Below are 18,701 nucleotides of genomic sequence, written 5' to 3' on the forward strand. Positions count from 1 at the left end.
TACTTTTTGTATTTTTAGTAGAGACGGAGTTTCACCATGTTGGCCAGGATGGTCTCAATCTCTTGAGCTCATGATTTGCCTGCCTCAGCCTCCCAAAGTGCTGGGATTATGATGTAACATAATTCTTAAGGACCCTGGGACTATAAGAACAGCAACTCCTATAGTTGAAACTCCTAGATGGTATCATCTGACAACAGAAGGCCATTTCTTCTATATTAAAATTCTATTGTTAAGTGTGGCCCTGCCTTCATCAACTATTTTAGCTAAAATTTCTGAATAACTTGCTGTAGCTTCTCCATCAGCATCTACTGCTTCACCTTGCACTTTTATGTTATGGAGATGGCTTCTTCCCTTAAACCTCATGAACTTTTTAAATTTTTTTTTGAGACACAGTTTCACTCTTGTTGCCCAGGCTGGAGTGCAACGGTATGATCTCAGCTCACCGCAACCTCCGCCTCTGGGTTTCAAGCAGTTCTTCTGCCTCAGCTTCCCAAGTGGCTGGGATTAGAGGCATGCGCCACCATGCCCCGCTAATTTTGCATTTTTAGTAGAGATGGGGTTTCACCTTGTTGGTCAGGCTGGTCTCAAACTCCTGACCCCAAATGATCCGCCCACCTCAGCCTCCAAAAGTGTTGAGATTACAGGTGTGAGCCACCATGCCCGGCCCTCATGAACCAATGTATGCTCACTTCCAACTTTTCTTCTGTGGCTTCCTCATATCTCTCACCACTCCAATTCAGCCTCCACAGAACTGGAGTATTAGGACCTTTCTCTGGATTAGGCTTTGCTTTAAGAGGATATTGTGGCTGGTTTGCTCTTCTATCCAAACCATGTAAAACTTTCTCCACATCAGCAATAAGGCCGCTTTGCTTCCTTACTCATGTATTCACTGGAGTGGCATTTTTAATTTCCTTCAATAATTTTTTTTTGCATTCACAATTTGGTGAACTGACGCAGGAGGTCCAGCTTTTGGCCGCTTTTGGCTTTCAACATGCCTTCCTTACTAAACTTAATTATTTCCAACTTTTGATTTTAAGGGAGAGACCTGTGACCCATCTTTTGACTTGAACATTTAGGGGCCATTGTAGGGTTAATTAATTGGCCTAATTTCAATATTGTTGTGTCTGAGGGAAGGGAAGGTCTGAAGAGAGGGAGAAATACCAAGAAACAGCCAGTCAGTGGAGTAGTCAGAGTATACACAGCACCTATAAATTAAGTTGATTAAGTTTGTCATTATGTGGGTATGCTTTGTGGTACCCTAAAATAATTACAATTGTAACATCAAAGATCAATGATAACAGATCAGCATAAAGACACAATAATAATAAAATGTTTGAAATATTGCCAGTTACCTAAATGTGACACAGAGACCCAAGGACAGCACATGCTATTAGAAAAATGAGTCCGATAGGTTTGTGTGACACACGGTGGCCACAGACATTCAATTTGTAAAAAAAAATGCAGTATCTGTGAAATGCAATAAAGGGAAACACAACAAAATAAACCACGCCTATATTTCTTTCTTTCCCAACTTCAGGTAAGCACGGAAGTATGTGACGCTTTGAGTTGCTGAAGACAAGTTTCTTCCACAAAGCCACGTAAAAACAGCCAAAACCATGCGTAGAAACATGAAATTAAAATCTATCTCTATATGGCCTCTCCTGCGCTATAACAGATTTTTATTTTTAAGCCATTTTGAATTTGTCCTTCTCTTCTTTGCCCCTAAAAGCATCCTACACTGATGTAATTTCACTATGATAATATTCAGTCAGTCATCCACAAACTGATGGCTTACTAAATTATTAATCATTATAGTGATTCACAATAAGGAAAGCCATTGAAAGATACAGCTCATATTTAAATATTAATGTTACATAGTTCTTAATGAATTACACTAATCTAAACAATCAAGTTTCCCCACCTTACAACCACTCTAAACCCCACCCTATTATCTCTAAATCCTGCTAGTTCTCCATGCTTATTAACCTTTTAAGTCTCTAAAAGAGTTACTCATTTACCAATTGGCAGTCACTAACCTAGATTTGGCCATTCAAAAGTAATGACTCGATGATATGGCAACTCCATTTTTTCATTTTTGAGGAACCTCCATACTGTTTGCCATCATGTCTGTACTAATCTCTATTCCCAAAACAATGCATCAGGCTTCTCTGTTCTCCTCACCAACATTAGATTTTGTCTTTTTTATGACAGACAATCTATCAGGTGTGAGGTGCTATCTCACCATGGTTTTTAATTTGCATTTCCTTGAAGACTAATGTTGAGCATTTTTTCATACATCTGTTGACCACACATATGCCAGCTTTTAGAAGATACCTACTCAGGTGTTTGGCCCACTTTGTTTAAATTGGGGTTTTTTTTCCTTGATATTGAGTTATTTGAACTACTTATATATTTTGGATATTAACCCCTTACCAGAGGTATAGTTTACAAATATGTTCTCCATTCCATAGTTAGTCTTTTCATTCTGTTGAATAAGTTCTGAAGATGTATTGCATGGCAAGGCGACTATAGTTAAAAATGTACTGTATACCTGAAAATTGCTAAGAGATTAGATCTTAGATATTCTAACAACAACAAAAAATGATAACTATGTAAGGTGATAGATACTTAGCTTGATATAATAACTTCACAATACATACATGTGTCAAAAATCATGCCATATACTGTAAATATATGTATTGTAGAGCTGGGTGGGAGGTGGGGGGAGAATTGGCCAGAAAAAAATGGTAAAAACCTGAAGCTAGAGCTAGCCCTAGTGCTTGTCTTTTTCCTTCTGCAATTCCTCATTTCTTCAAGGGACTATGTTTCAGTCAGTGTAATGAGCATCATTTTAGAATCAGATATTCCTGAATTTGAATTTCAGATCCTTCCCTTATTAGATGCTACATATCTTTTATGAAAATCAGTTCCCTCATCTCTAAAATAATAGTTCAGATTTCCTATATGTTTTGAATTTTAAACTGATGTAATCCCTATGAAAAACAAAACAAAACAAAACCCTGCAGAGTAAATGGCAGGTTTCCTTCTTTTATTCAATTAATTCACCAAATACTTAAAACTACACACTGATCATTAAGGAAATAAGGTTGCCTATAATCATTCTATACATTCTGGGTATCATTTTCCCCCTGTATGCATGAAACTATATGAGATTTTATCCAAGCTCTTCACCCTTCTAACACAACCACCCACATTCCCATTCTCCTTTAGCTGATGAATTATCCTCCTGGAAACAAAACAGTGATTAGTCTTTGAGTATTCACTTCCCTTTATCATTCAACCTCAGCTCCCTGCTTGCGTTTCTACTGGGAGGTTAGAATGTGTTTCAGAGTTCTAATTAGTAATGACACTTTACACTTACAAAGATTTATCTTCTCCCATCACACATCCACATCCATGTCCATCACCTGAGACTTAGAGACTTTAAAATGAGGTAAAAGGCATGGCAGTGAGAGGCAGCTGAGCAGGAAAGGTCAAGCGAAACTTGACTAATAACAAAGTCCTCTTTCCTCCTATAGTCAATAGTTTAATCCTTCAATTTTCCTAGTAAGAAAGAGGTATTTCCTGATTAAAGAAGTCACTGTTCATCAAACAATTGCTGTATTAATGCACAGTGTAGGAAGAAGGCTGTTTTTCATAAAATGTTTCATTAAAATAAAAATGATACAGGGATTGAAAGCAAAAATACATTAACAACTTAGGGTATTGCATAATAGCTCAGAATTGTGTACTAAGAAGTGTTATTTTAATAACACGAGCACAGTAAGTTGAACGTTTCATATCCACTTTGGTTGTGATGGTGAAGTTGTTTTTTTTTGTTTTTTTGTTTTTTTTTTTTTTAGCACAGAGGACCTCATAATGCCATTGAACAACCTAGGTTAAGTTTTGTTCTTAAATTGCAGACCACTTGCAACCCACACAGAGGTAAAATGTATTAGTATAGCGCTTACGAGGGGGCTTTGAAATAAAATAACTACATTATCAATTAAAGTGATTATATGTAAAATCTGAGGAGGGAGATGAAAGTAAAAATAGATAAATCAGAAGCACTGGTAAATTCTTTAATTGCAAACTGTGTTTCAAGTGAAAAACAGCATATATAATAATGGTAACATTAATAGATAAATGGTAGGCACACAGATAAATAGGTGATAAAGATTTTCTGGGGTATCCGAAAATGTATTCTGCCCAATAAACTTAAATGCTTTTATCACTGAAGTTGGACCTAGAGAACACCATAAAAATCATTAAAACACGCGCGCACACACACACACGCACATGCACACACACGCACACATACACACAGCTATCAGATGGCAAAGGATTTTTGAGGTTAAATGAAATTTCATTTTTTTAAAAAAGATAAAACATGCAAGTATCTCTTAAAAATTAAGATAAAACAAGTATTTTCTGACTTCTCTTACTATACACACAGTTCAGAATTGGTTTCCAATAAGAATAGAATGAATAATCAACTTTTAATTAACCATGGGGGATTATCTTGATTTTGAAGACTTTAAATACTTGCTCTATCGACACAGCAGACACTTACTATTGACCATATCTAATCTAGTTAATTATACCTTTATCAACATGTTATATCCCCCTCATTTATTTATATATTTCAATACATACATTGAAAAATTCTGAGACCCCAACTATATAACCATCTCCTATGCCTCAGATAAGACTTCAAATGAACATACATTGAAAAATTCTGAGACCCCAACTATATAACAATCTCCTATGCCTCAGATAAGACTTCAAATGAACAAATCTCACAGAAAGATTTCAGTTTTCTCTATTCCAAGCCTAATTAATTTTCAATGAGGACATAAGAGCAGGGATAAGGTGATTCATCCTTGTTATTCCTCCTGAATTAGATAATAACTGTGACTTTATTATTTTATAGATGTTGATATATTTACGGAAGATCTGCTATATGCATGGTAGTGACATAAACAAAATGTGTGAAATAAACACAGAGGCCAACACATCATATATTTTCAACAAAACAAATCATTATACAAAGGCAAAAGTAAATATGCTTTTAAAAATCAGTCAGTTTGGCCCCTGCCTGGTAATATTTAAATATGAATTCAGCATATATTTGCTGGGCTTCTACCATGTTCTAGGAATACACATGGGAATTTACAGCAAACTCTCTATTCTCTCTATTCAAGTACATTGCATTTAATGGGAAGCTAGCAGGGAAAGGCATTCTTGCTCCCATGGAGTTCACATGGAAGGTCACAGTAAAGTACCGTAAGTTTGAAGTGCAGAATTCAGGTATATTACTTCATCTTTGATTGGCTCCTCAAAGCCTTTAACAATGACTGGTACAAGTAATTAATGAATATTTGTTGAAAGAACTACTGTGCGCAGTAACGAGCAATGAGGCTGAGAGAATAGGATTGTGTCAATGAATACAAGGCAAAAGTATTAACAGTTCTAAGTCACACACTCCCAAATATTTCAAACGAAAGGTAGATCTCCAATTAAAATTAATGGCATCTTAGAAACACAGTCCAAAAGTAAACTATGAAGAACATAATGATATTAAATATGTTTCATACCAAGAAGGAATTTTTGGTAACTGCTTCATGGATACGAGTAAAACAAACCTTTAAGTAAAACCAGAAACATTATGACAGGAAAATATGATGTATCTAGAGTAAAATGTTTATATCAGGTCTGGTCCTACCATTTTTTAAAGCATTCTCTTTGGGCAAGTAATTGCACCTTTTTGAAGTTTATTATCCTATTCTAAATCAGAAATACTATCTACTTTTCAGGATAACTGTGGGGCTTTATTAGGTAAATTAAAATTGACTGTAAGTATTTTGTCAATTAACATGTCCCACAATGTGTAGTATATACATTTAAAAATATTACCATAGTATAATTCTTACCCTTTGATGATTCAAAAGTTTTAGCTGGTGTAAAGATTAGTGTATAATCTACGGAATAAGTAGCATGAAGCCAGTGTTTCTATCCTACATAGTATGATAAAGAGTGAACAAGATTAAAAATGTGCTTAATTTCAGCTGGTATCAGAATGCTGTAAGTGATTTATCTAAGTAAATAATTTTTTAAATCAAAAGCCTGTAAATGTCACGGTTCAAAGCATCTGGGACATACCTCACTACATATATTAATCTTCACATAATCTCTTCTTAGCATTTCTCTCATGCATGATAGCTAGAACATAGAAACTCAACTGCTCTCTTCAGGCAGTGATTAGTAGAGAATAATAATCAGAGAAAAATTAAGTGAGACAATGGATATAAAAATAATCAGAAAGCCTAGTATTAGAAGTGTCAGAGGCATGTGAATCACAGCAACTCCATCTTGGATAGCGGCTGGGTAAAATAAGGCCGAGAACTACCAGACTGAATTCCCAGATGGTTAAGCATTCTAAATCACAGGATGCGATAGGAGGTTGGCACAACATACAAGTCATAAAGACCTTGCTGAGAAAACAGGCTGCAGTAGAGAACCCGACCAAAGCCTACCAAAACCAACATGGCCACAAGAGTGACCTCTGGTCATTCTCACAGCTCATAGTATGCCAGTTATAAAGCATTAGCATGCTAAAAGACACTCCCACCAGCACCATAAGGGTTTACAGATGTCATGGCAACATGGGGAAGTTACCTTATATCATCTAAAAAGGAGAGGAACCTTCAGTTTCAGGAATTGCCCACCACTTTCCCAGAAAATTCATGAATAATCCACCATTCGTCTGGCATATAATGAAGAAGTAACAATAAATGGGCCACCAGCAGACCTCAGGGTTCTCTGCCTATGAAGTAGCCATTCTTTTATTCCTTTACTTTCCTAATAAACTCGCTTTCACTTTACTCTATGGACTTGCCCTGAATTCTTTCTTGCACAAGATCCAAGAATCCTCTCTCGGGTTCTGGATTCGGACCCCTTTCTGGTAACAGAGGTACCAAAAAAACTCGTTGGGAATGAACAAGTTATAATAATAGAAAAAATGTCCCCAAGTCCTCTCATTAATACTGAGACCAAACTACAAGTGTGCTTATTTTCTTACATTGGGATCTATTCATATTATAATATAGGTTTTAGTCATAATACATTGGCTGATTTTGCAAGTAGAGACATGCATTTCTGATATAGCACCATATTTGCATCCCTGAAAATCTCTGGGGTCTGAAAACTTGTGCAGTAAAAAATATCATACTTTATGGGAAAAGGCAGGATTAGGAGGCAAAACATTCAAAACCTGCAGAAAGCTGTAACCAAGTACTAACAAAAACCATAGAAGTCTTCATTATAATACTAGCATAGTTAAATCTCTGCTGGTATTTGCACCTAGCTTTTGCACCCTCTATCAGGATGCAAGACCTGAAGGGCATTCACTTTAAAATGCAAACTGTGATTCACAGTGTAGCCTTTAAAAAATAAAAACAACAAAGTAAACAAAAGCAAACATCATTTTTTCACCAGGCAAAATGACTTCCCAGCTTCTTCAGCTGTACTTTCACTTCACCAGATGCCTATTATAGCGAAAATCAAGATGTTCTTAAAGCTACGAAGTAAATGAATACTTGCACTAAAGGAAGGGCCTTGAGTTAATTTTTTTCATATTTTCTTAATTTCTTCACAGCTTGCTAAGGCTTTCTCCTTAGTTGTAAGGAAGCCTGGCTCTTACTTAAAAAATTAATGAGCGGAGAAAATCATGTACGGATCAACACAATGTTTTGGTTTTTGTTTTGTTTTGTGTTGTTTTGTTTTGTTTTGTTTGAGATGGGGTCTCACTCCGTCACCCAGGCTGGAGTGCAGTGGTGCAATCTCTGCTTGCTGCAATCTCTGCCTCCCAGACTCAAGTGATTCTCCAGCCTTAGCCGTCCAAGTAGCTGGGACTACTGAGGCATGCACCACCACGCCTAGCTAATTTTTGTATTTTGGGTAAAGACGGGGATTTGCCATGTTGCCCAGGCTGGTTTCAAACTTCTGATCTCAAGTGACCTGCTGGCCTTGGCCTCCCAAAGTGCTGGGATTACAGATGTGAGCCACCACTCCCAGCCCATGGATCAACACAATTTCTGCATTATAACACCGCGTCCCCCTGTTTATCAATGGTGTAACAAGGTAAAATGCATCAAAGAAACAAACACTGTAGCAAAAAAGACCGAATCCTATCTGAAATGTATTTAATGTTCCTTGTTATAAATGTGGGTGCCAGCCTAAAGAAGGAACTTAAAATCTCTGGGCAAATCAGTCATTCTTAATCTCAGGAATGGCATCTATAAAATATGATCTAATCAGGATTCAATGAGATAATGAGTACAAATGCTCAACACAGCTCTCTGGCATAGAGGAGGTGCTCAAAAATATTAGTTCCTTTTTCCTTCCTTGGGCACGGATAGAAAAATGTTAAAATTTTATATATTCAATACCAAAAATATTTTTTCATGTAAGTGTTCAGAGTTTTTTTGGTGGGGAGGGGGGAGTTCTCCTGGTTTTTATTTTGTTTTGGTCTGCCAGTGCTAAAAAGAAAAAGAAGTTATAAATAAAGCAGAGAAAATGATTTAAATGAAGAATATATAATGAAAACAAATTTTACCTACATACATCTGAGATTTTACCAAAATTCCAGAAGTATACTACACAACATTTGAAGCATAAATGGGGATGGAAGAACAAGATAAAGACAGATGACGAATAAAAGTGAAGAAATTATTCTGAAGAATTGGCCAAATAAGAAGATCAACAGTTTCCATTTTCAAGTTTATTGACATTTTTATCTAGATGTGCCATGAATACAGCAACTTGACATATAATTTTAAAAACAACAAGTTAAAAATTACTTAAAATGGGTATGCTTTTTCATTGATTTTTCCTATTTGTATTAAGATATAACCTTTTTTTCTGCTAAATAGACTTAAAACTTCATGTGGCACCTTCCTAACAGTTACTCAATTTGTATCTGTTACTAAGATTCTATTAAGTCTTCCATAGACACATGTACCATGTCCACTTGCTCCTTTTTCTTTTCTTCATCCTACGCATGGCCAGTAGACATAAAAACAAACCAAAATTTAATCATGTTACTCTCCTGCCCAAACAATGGCTCCCAAAGATCTACACCAGAGTCAAACACAGCTTGGTCTCCAGGTCACTCTATCTTCTATTTCCACCACTGTTTCCATAATTGAGTGCAGAGGCTCACCTTTCCAAATTGCTTCATGAATCCTTGGATTCATTAAACTGGATTACTTCTACTCTCCTAACATGCACCTCCCTTCTTACAATTTGTTTACTCATTATTTTTCTCCTTGTATTAATACTTTTCTCCATTTACTCTCACTATATTGAAGCCCTTTCTGTTTCACTGAGTGGCAAAGTAATGTCCTGGTAAGAGGCTAGGTTTTGAACTGTCCCAAATACAAACCCTCATTTCCAAGCAGTACAACCTCAGTTATTTAAACTCCCTATGTCTCACGGCCCTCATATATAAAGAAACAATAATCATAATAATAACAAGATAATAGAGGATTATGACAAGAGAGTCTGTCAGTAAACACAATCAATTTTAGCTCATTCTAGGCACTAAACTGCTAAGGACTCCGACTACTTAGTGTTTAATTATATGATACATTTTGTCATTTTATAATATTTTGTTGAACAAGTTATATATTTCTCTCATGCTTATTTGGGTTTTTACATTTGTATTATTTGTTTCTGCAATTATCAACATTGAATTTTCCACAAACACGCGAATTTTTAAACAAATGAATCAACAATACATCAAAAATAGGTATGCAACCAGAAGCTGGAAAATCTACTCCTAGTTCCAGATAACTACAAAAATAAGTGATATAGGCAAATCGGATAATTCTTCTGTACCTCAATTTCTTCGTCCATAAAACCAAGCTAATAGTCCCTTGACTCATTGATAATCGTGAGTTACAAGATGACAGCACTTTGCACAAGTGGTCTGTACTGTTATAAGGTGCTGATAATGTACTCATTTTAAGGCCTCAAAAAGTGCTTGTTATTTGATTCACTGACAAAATGGCACAGAATTTAAATATATTTTACTTTGAGCTGAAGATATATTAGATTCATTTAAATAAAATCTATGAACAAGTTTGGTGTTAGGTGAAGAGTTTGGAGACTGGAGCTCTAGTAACTATCCCTTTTATTTTTCCATTTGATCTTCAGTAAGTCATTTGTCTTAATTATGTGCCCCATCCTAAGCCTCTGGGTGTTTAACACCAGCCTGATGTTGGTCCATAGAGAGGATTCGTGATACAAAAAAAAAAAAGCGCATCATTCCTCAAAACCTTTTACTGCCATCTGCTGGCAAATTGTAAAAATAAATATGTGTTCCATCACTAGGACAATGAGTGACGCCCCCTGGAGTTGTTCTTCACACAACCCATGCAATCATTCCTAGTAATGCTGTCTAATGAGGTGTCTGGGACACAGCAGGTATTCTGTAAATGTTAGATAAATGAAAAAATGATGAATGAGTCACTCTTATCAATAAGAAATCTCTGTCCCTTTCATATTGTTTTCTAACCACAGAGCAGCTTATGATGATTTTTTTAAAACTAAATAAATGTTTGTAAACCACAGACAAATTTATCTGTACACACATTATTTAAAAATATAAACAAAGCCTAGCATAGTAGGGTTGACCTTTGGCAAGGTGCCTGCCTATACATATTTATTGTCACAATTGCTCCTCATGGCCGAGCACCAAAGTCAACTGGCCAGATTTTATGATATCAAACTTTCAAATAAGCAAATAGTGGTTCTAAGAGTGTAAGTTGCTTCTTCAAGGTTAAGAGACTCTTAGTAGCCTAGGTCTTCTGATTCCAAATCCAATGAATTTTCTTCATCCCTGTGAGTTTTAATAAATCAAATAGTGCCAAGAAAGATTTGATCAGTGGACCTGAAATTCTTCAAACTATAATGTTTTGATTGCCATGCTTATATTCTCGAAATGCCCCATTATCTTTCTTAATGATTTAAATTCAAACATCTTGATTTAAAATCAAGATGTTTCATTACTTCATAGCTTTGTAAAATGTCTTGTAATGTTTGATGAATTGTAAGTGGCACAAGTGAACATAGAAAACTAGGAAATACGTTGATATCTCTTTGGGATTAGTACTCTTATCATAACTGTAAATTGTTAAAAGTTATTAAAATATTTAAAAGAGCACCAGAGAGAAGCACTTTTATTTGTTGAACAATTAGAGAGAGCTTGGCTCTATAAAGTGCAGGAATATTACATTTAATAAAAGCATATAAGCACTGGTTGCATCTTAAAGTGTTCTCATATCATGTAATTTGGAAAATTAAAACAAATTTATAATCTTTGAAATAGCCCTATCCTCAGTTTAATTGGGATTGTATAAAGGGAACAATAAATTTAAAATTTAGGACAATAAAATTTGAAAAACAATGATAGTCCCTTGAGAAGTAGATTCAAATTATTAAATTAATTTTGCACACATCAACACTCAGGGGATTAATTTCATTTTGGGGGGAAATAATGCAATTTAGAATCACTCTATCAGTTATTGAGCACTTTTCTTCATTCTTTCAAAAATTCATTGCAGTGAGAGATGGCCCTGAAAAGAGATAAGTTACAATGATTCCCCAAATGTTAAAAGGCAGAGAACGCAGGAGGACCAGTTCCAGAGCCTTCAGATTGTCAATCCTGTTACTGTTTGCGCTGCTTCCACACAAGGACAGGCAAAAACAAATCACACTGTTCAGCTTGGTTACTAGCCTCAATCTCTGTAGCTCATTTCGCAGTTTCCTTACAAACTAGCCCTATTTTTGAAAGAAGGCCATTTTATTTACAAAATCCTATGAAGTCTAACTTTTGGTACTGAATGAGGTTCTTTTGTTTCATTAATTGCTTCTCTAGTAGGACAGTACCTCGGGGAGAAAATTAGCTCCCTGTGTCATTGAAAAGACTCATCTGACACTCTCGGGATCCGCCAACTTCCCTTCTTGCTCTACGGGCTCCGATTTTGCATTAAAAGTGAGAAAATGCTCTGCTTCCCTCTTTTGATATGAAGTAGGGAGGGAAATCCTCTGGGTTACTCTTTGACAATAAAGATATTAATTTACATTAGCCCATCTTCCCCAAGTGCAAAAGAAGACCCAGTTGATTTAATAGAAACTTTGCACAAAGAGGCTGATAGCAAAGAATTAGAGCAGAGCAGATAGAAAAAGCATACAAGAGAGGCTGGAGCCATGCAACAGCCTAGACAGAAGATGAGTTTGTGGAGACCTCTCCTGTAATCTTCAAACTAGTAGACACTCACACACCTGTGCTCTATTTTTAGAAGGTACATTGCTTTAATGTACAATGACTTACTAGCACTTCACCAAAGAGAATAACTGTAAGCAGATGTCTGCTTTAACTAATCGACTAGGCAATTCACCCCTCCTTTCCTCACAATTTTGGCTTAGGGAAGTGTTCTCAGTAGGTATATTTGAACTGGATTGCAAGAGAGATGAATAGCATTATTCTTACCTTCGGTTTTAGTATAACAGGGCTTCTATTTTATACATGTGAACATCCAGAAAAAATGTTTATTAATCATACTTGTTTAATTTTTAAAGAAAGAAGGAAGTGGTTTTAAAAATGTAAAAACTCTCACGAAAGCAATCCGTACATACTACAGTTTGGGAATTTGAATATACAAAGATCCAAAGAGCAAATGTAGTTAATCAGAAACTGAAGTTATCACTTGAGATTTATGATTACAAAGGTTGTGACCAAGTTTTGAACACAAAGGAAAAATAATTGCAAAAGTTACAGAATTTTCTTTCCATTGACAATTAAATTCAGACTTCACAATAACATTCTAACCTCACTTCATTAGACATTAATCTTGCAGTGGAAATTAGAGGCTTTTAAAGGAGTATTTCTGCTACATTAAAAAAAAAGCATCTTACTACTGTACAACAATAAGGTTGTGTTGAGAGTTACAAGTAAACTATTAGGCCTCGTTAGCTAACTATAGTATTGGCATTCACTTAAGTTAGTCAGTTTCTCATTTAATGTCATTTTCTCCTATTCAACTGCTTCAGTTCAAAACGTTTTGACTCCTAAAAAGGGAATACATCATTGTTGCCTTTCCTCAGTCTAACTGCACACCACTTTCCAAAGCAATAGTTCCAATCATGCTTCATAAAATCCCCTGCAAGTATATTGTTGGACACATAAATCAGCAAGCTGGGATTTTAGTATTTCTAAGGCAAGACCAGGGATCTCTGACTGGTGGCTTTTCCATGGCCCTCTCTACAAGAGAATAAACAAAATTATGAGTTACACTAGGTCTATTTTTTTTAAACAGCTCCCAGTGGTGTGTCTGATACTTGCTGCTGCATCCTTAATTAGAGAACAAAACACTAGCATAGAGGAATTGGACTCCAGGATGAGGATGTCTACATCCAAGCATCTCTGACTTCATCAGAACACATGGCATAGAGGTACTATATATTCCTTTCCACAAAAGCTAGGTCTCTCTGAAATGTATCTGTGCCTCTATGAGTGCCACGCATTGTGAAATTGTACTAGAGAGATCTTTACAATGATGGTCTCCTTCTACCCTGTTTCATTACAGTGAATATGGGCTCCCCTTCAGAGACGCTTGTCTCAGAGTGCCTCTTCATAACCACCTTGTATCCTGGAACTTATAAATTAGCTGAATCACAATTTCACATCTATGTTACATGTACACATCCAAATTGTATGTCTCTGTGTACTATTTAAACCTATGTATCTAACATTTCTAGATTTCCTATGTCTCCAAATTCCAACACACTTAGCCTCTGCAATGATAAATTCAGACTCCACAACTGAGAGATTTTTCTTCTCCAAACCACTCACAATGTAATCATAAGTCTGCATAAACTTGCTTCCTATTATTCTCCCATGCTACCCCACACTATCTACACTTATTTAATTGCAGTTGTATTTAACTGCAATTTTCAGGGATTGTTTCCTAGTGCTCAGAAATACCTGTCTATGCTATAAATGAACAGTCAAACACAATCAGCAGCTATCTGAAAATCAAAGCAGCGTATCTGTAGGACATATGTGTATGTTGATCTTTGCTTAAGAACCACTGAATTAACGAATTTGACTAGCATTTGTTTCAGATGGACATATCTGCAATTTTGCTAAGACTGAAATATTTCATACTCTATGTTAGGAAGGGAAAATGAGCAGAATCTTATCAAGACACTTTACAAACTATAGGAATCTCCAACATTTGCATACTAATTTCTGAACATTAAATCTGCATCCAATCGTGTCTCATCAGCCACTAACACTATAGCTGTGGGGAGGAGAAGGGCAGAGAAAGGAAGGCTTCACATCCAAAATGTCAAGCCCTGCTGAAGAATGATAGAAGGACTCCGTGGAAGAGCAGAAACAACCATCTTCCGGGCTTAAAATGGAGTTCTACCACCCCCTGCTGGACCAAACGAGCAATACAGAAGAGGCTAAAAATGCTTAGAACTGAATATCGTGGGGATATTTTAACTTGTCTTGTAATTTTATTCTTTTAAAAAACCAATTTCATGCTACACTAACAACATAACATTCTTTGCAATCATTACATATCTCAAAATTAGCGCTATTTTATTTTTCCTTTAAAGACTTTCACCAATGCATGTTTTAGCATTTCGTGTCCCTAATTAAACGTCCAAACTTGTCTGGACAGTTGAAAATGCTTCCATTTATTGTAAATATATTTCATGTGAATATTTACTCTCTAAACAGCCGGATAAATTCATATCTATCTCTCTAGAGACAAACAGTGTTAGCTTCCACAAATTCCCTCTCAGGTTATTCTACCAGGCTATTCTTTTTTTTTTTTTTTTTTTAAGAGATAAAAGCTCCCACCAGTTCTCCCACAACCCCGAAATCCCTTACAGGTGTAATTACAATGTAATGTTATAAAATTATTCCACCTTTCTGTATTAATAAGGGGTTGGGGGTCAAAATGAATGACTGCAACACATCCCTAGTTTTATCCATTTGCTTTCTTACACACAATATCCATGGCCACTCTCTTAGTTTCCAACAGAAATAAGCCATCATCATTCACTTCATGGTCAGGAATTAGGGTTTGGGGAAAGGGGTGGAAAAAAAAAAAGAGTCTCCAAGAATCGAATGTCTTGCACACAACAGATAATCTGCAAATGAGTTTAACGCTGATAGTTTTTGCTGCTTCTGTAAAACACCGTCGTGCCCTTTCTTTCCGCAACCTCAGATATTTCACTGTTAACACACACCAACACACTCATCCAATTTTTGATAATGAAAATAAGAGAAAGCCAAAATCCCAGAGAAAAAAAAAAGAGAAGAAGAAGTGGTTTCCCTGGACATCCTGCTCACTGACTGCCCTCTCCAATTCCGTATTTTCCCTTCTCTTAAGGGTCTCCACACAACAGATACAATTTTAGAGTCAGCTAGGAGAAAGAACCAAAATAATAATAACAACAATAACTGTAACTTTAGTTCTTTCATTTAATTCTTCCTGCGCCTCCCTCTTTGCCTCTCTTGGCCGGGTGGAAGGGGGAGGGAAAGTAAATGCAATAAAGCACCACTCCTACCTTGCCCGCTACTGACAAGCAACCCGAGCAGGTAGAAGGAGAGGAGGAGGCTCATGTTCAGGACGTGACACCGGTGGACAGTTTCAAAGTTATTAAGTCCAGCCCTGGAGAGAGAACCTTTCGCTGCCCCGGCCGCCTCTGCGAGAGCCGCCGCCGCCGCTCCCGCGGTGCCCCAGCCGCCCGCAGCCCGCGCGCTCCTCCTCGCAAAGTGACTGCAAGCTCCGCTCTTGCCGCACTATATCCAGGCAGCAGCGGCGGCAGCGGCGGCAGAAGCAGCAGCAGCGGCCGCCGCGGCGGCAGCAGCAGAGCCGGGCGGGGAGGGCGGCGGGGGCGGGGGCGCGGCGAGGGGAGGTGCGGCCGAGGCGTATCCCTCCGCGCCGCACGGCGGCCGCTCTCCCGCGAGGCTGGCGGTCCCGGGATTCGTCCGCAGTCGAGCTGGAAGCCACAGGTTCGGTCCCCAGTGCCTCCAACTAGAGGGGCAGCTGCGATCGCGAAGACGCCACTCGCCCGCCGGCCATTCGCACGTTCATGGACGCCCTGAGCCGAGAAGGGCGTGAGGATGGGGTCCGCCTGGAGCTCCTTCACAGCTGCCAGCCGCCTCGGGACAACTGAGCTGATGCTGAGCTGAAGTGAGCTGAGCTGATGCTGATGCAGATGCTGATGCTGATGCTGATACTGATACTGCAGACGGACGCCCCGAGCGCGCGCCGGCTCAACGCGAATGGGGGATCTGGAGGCGGGCGGTGTGCCCCGCGACTCTTACTCCTTTTGGGCGTGGGAGGAGGGAGATTCTTGTCTCTCCGTGGACCTCCCTCTCCCTCTCTCGCTCAAACCTGGAGCAGGCTGGCACCTTGCGCGGCTGTCCCCCTTCCCACGCTGTCCACCCCGCCGCGACAGAGGGGAAGCAATTGTACCCTGAAGTCTACACTGTCTATCTCCTCAGGCGCTAAAGGGGGGGCGGAAAAATAATGTACAGTGTTTCCTCTACATCTCGACCCATTACTGTTGGGAACGGCACCTTAAGGGAGAGACACTGGGGAGGAGGCGAGCCGCGGGAGGAGCTGCGTTCAACTCAGCCTCCGCCTCAACTGTGTCCTTAGAGGCCTGAAGTCTCTCCTGGCCTCACTCCGCGGGCTCTGCCCTCGGTTCCAGGGAGCTGCACTGGCCAGATCCCCGCCAGGGGTGCACCGAGGGAGGACTGCAAATGTGCAAAGATGAGTTGGGGCGGGGGGCGGGTGGAACCTTCCCCAGATCAGTGCCCTACTCCCAACACCCACGTACCCGCGCGTGTGTGAAAGTGTAAATTGAAGTGAGGGAGCCGTGGCAAGCGCCCAGAACTAACTCTCTGCTCCTTAAGATTGGGGCTTATCGTTATTTCTCCTAGAAGGGTAGGAAAAAGGTTGTGAGATTAACGTCAGTCACCTCTCCTGCAAGAGCGGTAAGAGGCAGAATCCCCGGCCCGGGGGAGCCCATGTCAATCTGGCCCGGGGTTACCGCGACCTGCAAAAGCTAACAATGGGTTCTTTCATCTGCTCTTTCCCTCTGGCTCCTTAGAGAACTCAACTGCCCCGCCCCAGACTCCACAAGGACCCTAGCTCCTTCCTTATCAGTGAGGACGTAGAAATAGCGGGGGTGGGGAGGATATAGAAATGTTGTAGAGCTCAGAATCCAGCCCCAGCCTGAGGATTTCATGCTGAAATGGACGTTGCATTGCCTTCAGGGAGGGCAGGGGGCAAGAGTAGACACAGGCTAACATGCATAGGGGAGATACTGTCTGCGATTTGTCCTCCCCAGGCAGAGCGCTTTATACAGATGATTCACTCACTTGGCATCCTGGGATGGGGTTATCAGGAAGAGAGGAGGGGAAAGGCGCCCTCAACTCCCACCATGGCTGAACTCCCTTAAGCAATGGCCCTCTCAGCACCTCACAGCTGGAGAACCTCTTCTTTCCTCTGATCTCATAGCAGACAATATATTTAGAAAGTTATTTTGCCAAGGTACCCTTCTCACACCCTTTACTGGTTCTGGAATGTGCTAACCACACTGAAGTAAGCTCATGGTCAGCTCTTTGCAGGAAAAGGTGGAAGTAACCCATTTATAGATGTGAAAGACCAGTGACTCATTTATTTATTCCAATTCTTTATTTCTCTTGGGCACTGATAAATGCTACCCAGTAGGCCTTCTGCGTCCACAGTTCTGCATCCTCAGATTCTACCAACCATGGATGAAAAATAACTTTAAAAAATGAAACAATGATACAATCAAAATAACATAACTAAAAAAATACAGCAACGTGACTATTTACAAAACATTTGCATTATATAATGCATTACGCCTAATCCAGAGATGATGTAATATGCAGGAGAAGGTTATATGCAAATATTATGCTGTTTTATATAAGGGACTTGAGCACCTAAGGATCTGTGAGAGTACTGGAACCAGTCCCCCTGTGAATACCAAAGAATGACTGCAACACACATGCACACACACACACAATCACAGAAGAGAGTTAAAAGGATACTCCCTGTGTCAGATAGCATCTTCACACAACCTGCAATTTTTCAACCTGACACTGGGAGTGGCCAATTGCTTATCATACACACACATACACATACACCAGTTAATCAGGTGGAAATATTGACAACTGAATTCACCTCTGTGTTATTAGAAGTCAAATTACTTTCAGGCTGGGCGTGGCTCATGCCTGTAATCCCAGCACTTTGGGAGGCTGAGGCGGGTGGATCACGAGGTCAGGAGTTCAAGACCAGCCTGGCCAATATGGTGAAACCCCGTCTCTGCTAATAATACAAAAATTAGCCGAGGGAGGGTGGTGGCACACACCTGTAGTCCCAGCTAGGCAGGAGACTGAGGCAGAAGAATCGCTTGAACCCAGGAAGTGGAGGTTGCAGTGAGCCGAAATTGTGCCACGTCACTCCAGCCTGAGTGACAGAGTGAGTCTTTGTCTAAACAAACAAACAAACAAACAAACAAAAAAGTGAAATTGCTTTTGTCTCAGGCAATGGGTTAAACCATGGCAGAGGAAAATTTGA

The 18,701-nt window shown here is 39.0% G+C and overlaps 1 protein-coding gene across 3 annotated transcripts in view; it reads right to left on the minus strand.

The window, feature by feature from the left end:
• NCAM2 (neural cell adhesion molecule 2) overlaps positions 1–15,965 on the minus strand; it is a 579,719-nt gene extending 563,754 nt beyond the window's left edge. For all 3 annotated transcript variants that reach the window (XM_001106060.5, XM_015133085.3, XM_077997926.1), the window contains exon 1: positions 15,652–15,965. In XM_001106060.5, coding sequence (XP_001106060.1) covers positions 15,652–15,706 — 55 coding nt within the window. In that variant the 5' untranslated portion in view covers positions 15,707–15,965. The remainder of the gene's footprint in view (positions 1–15,651) is intronic.
• Positions 15,966–18,701: the final 2,736 nt, after the last annotated feature.

This window comes from Macaca mulatta, chromosome 3, assembly GCF_049350105.2.
Source record: "Macaca mulatta isolate MMU2019108-1 chromosome 3, T2T-MMU8v2.0, whole genome shotgun sequence".
In the NCBI taxonomy this organism is placed as follows: Eukaryota; Metazoa; Chordata; class Mammalia; order Primates; family Cercopithecidae; genus Macaca; species Macaca mulatta.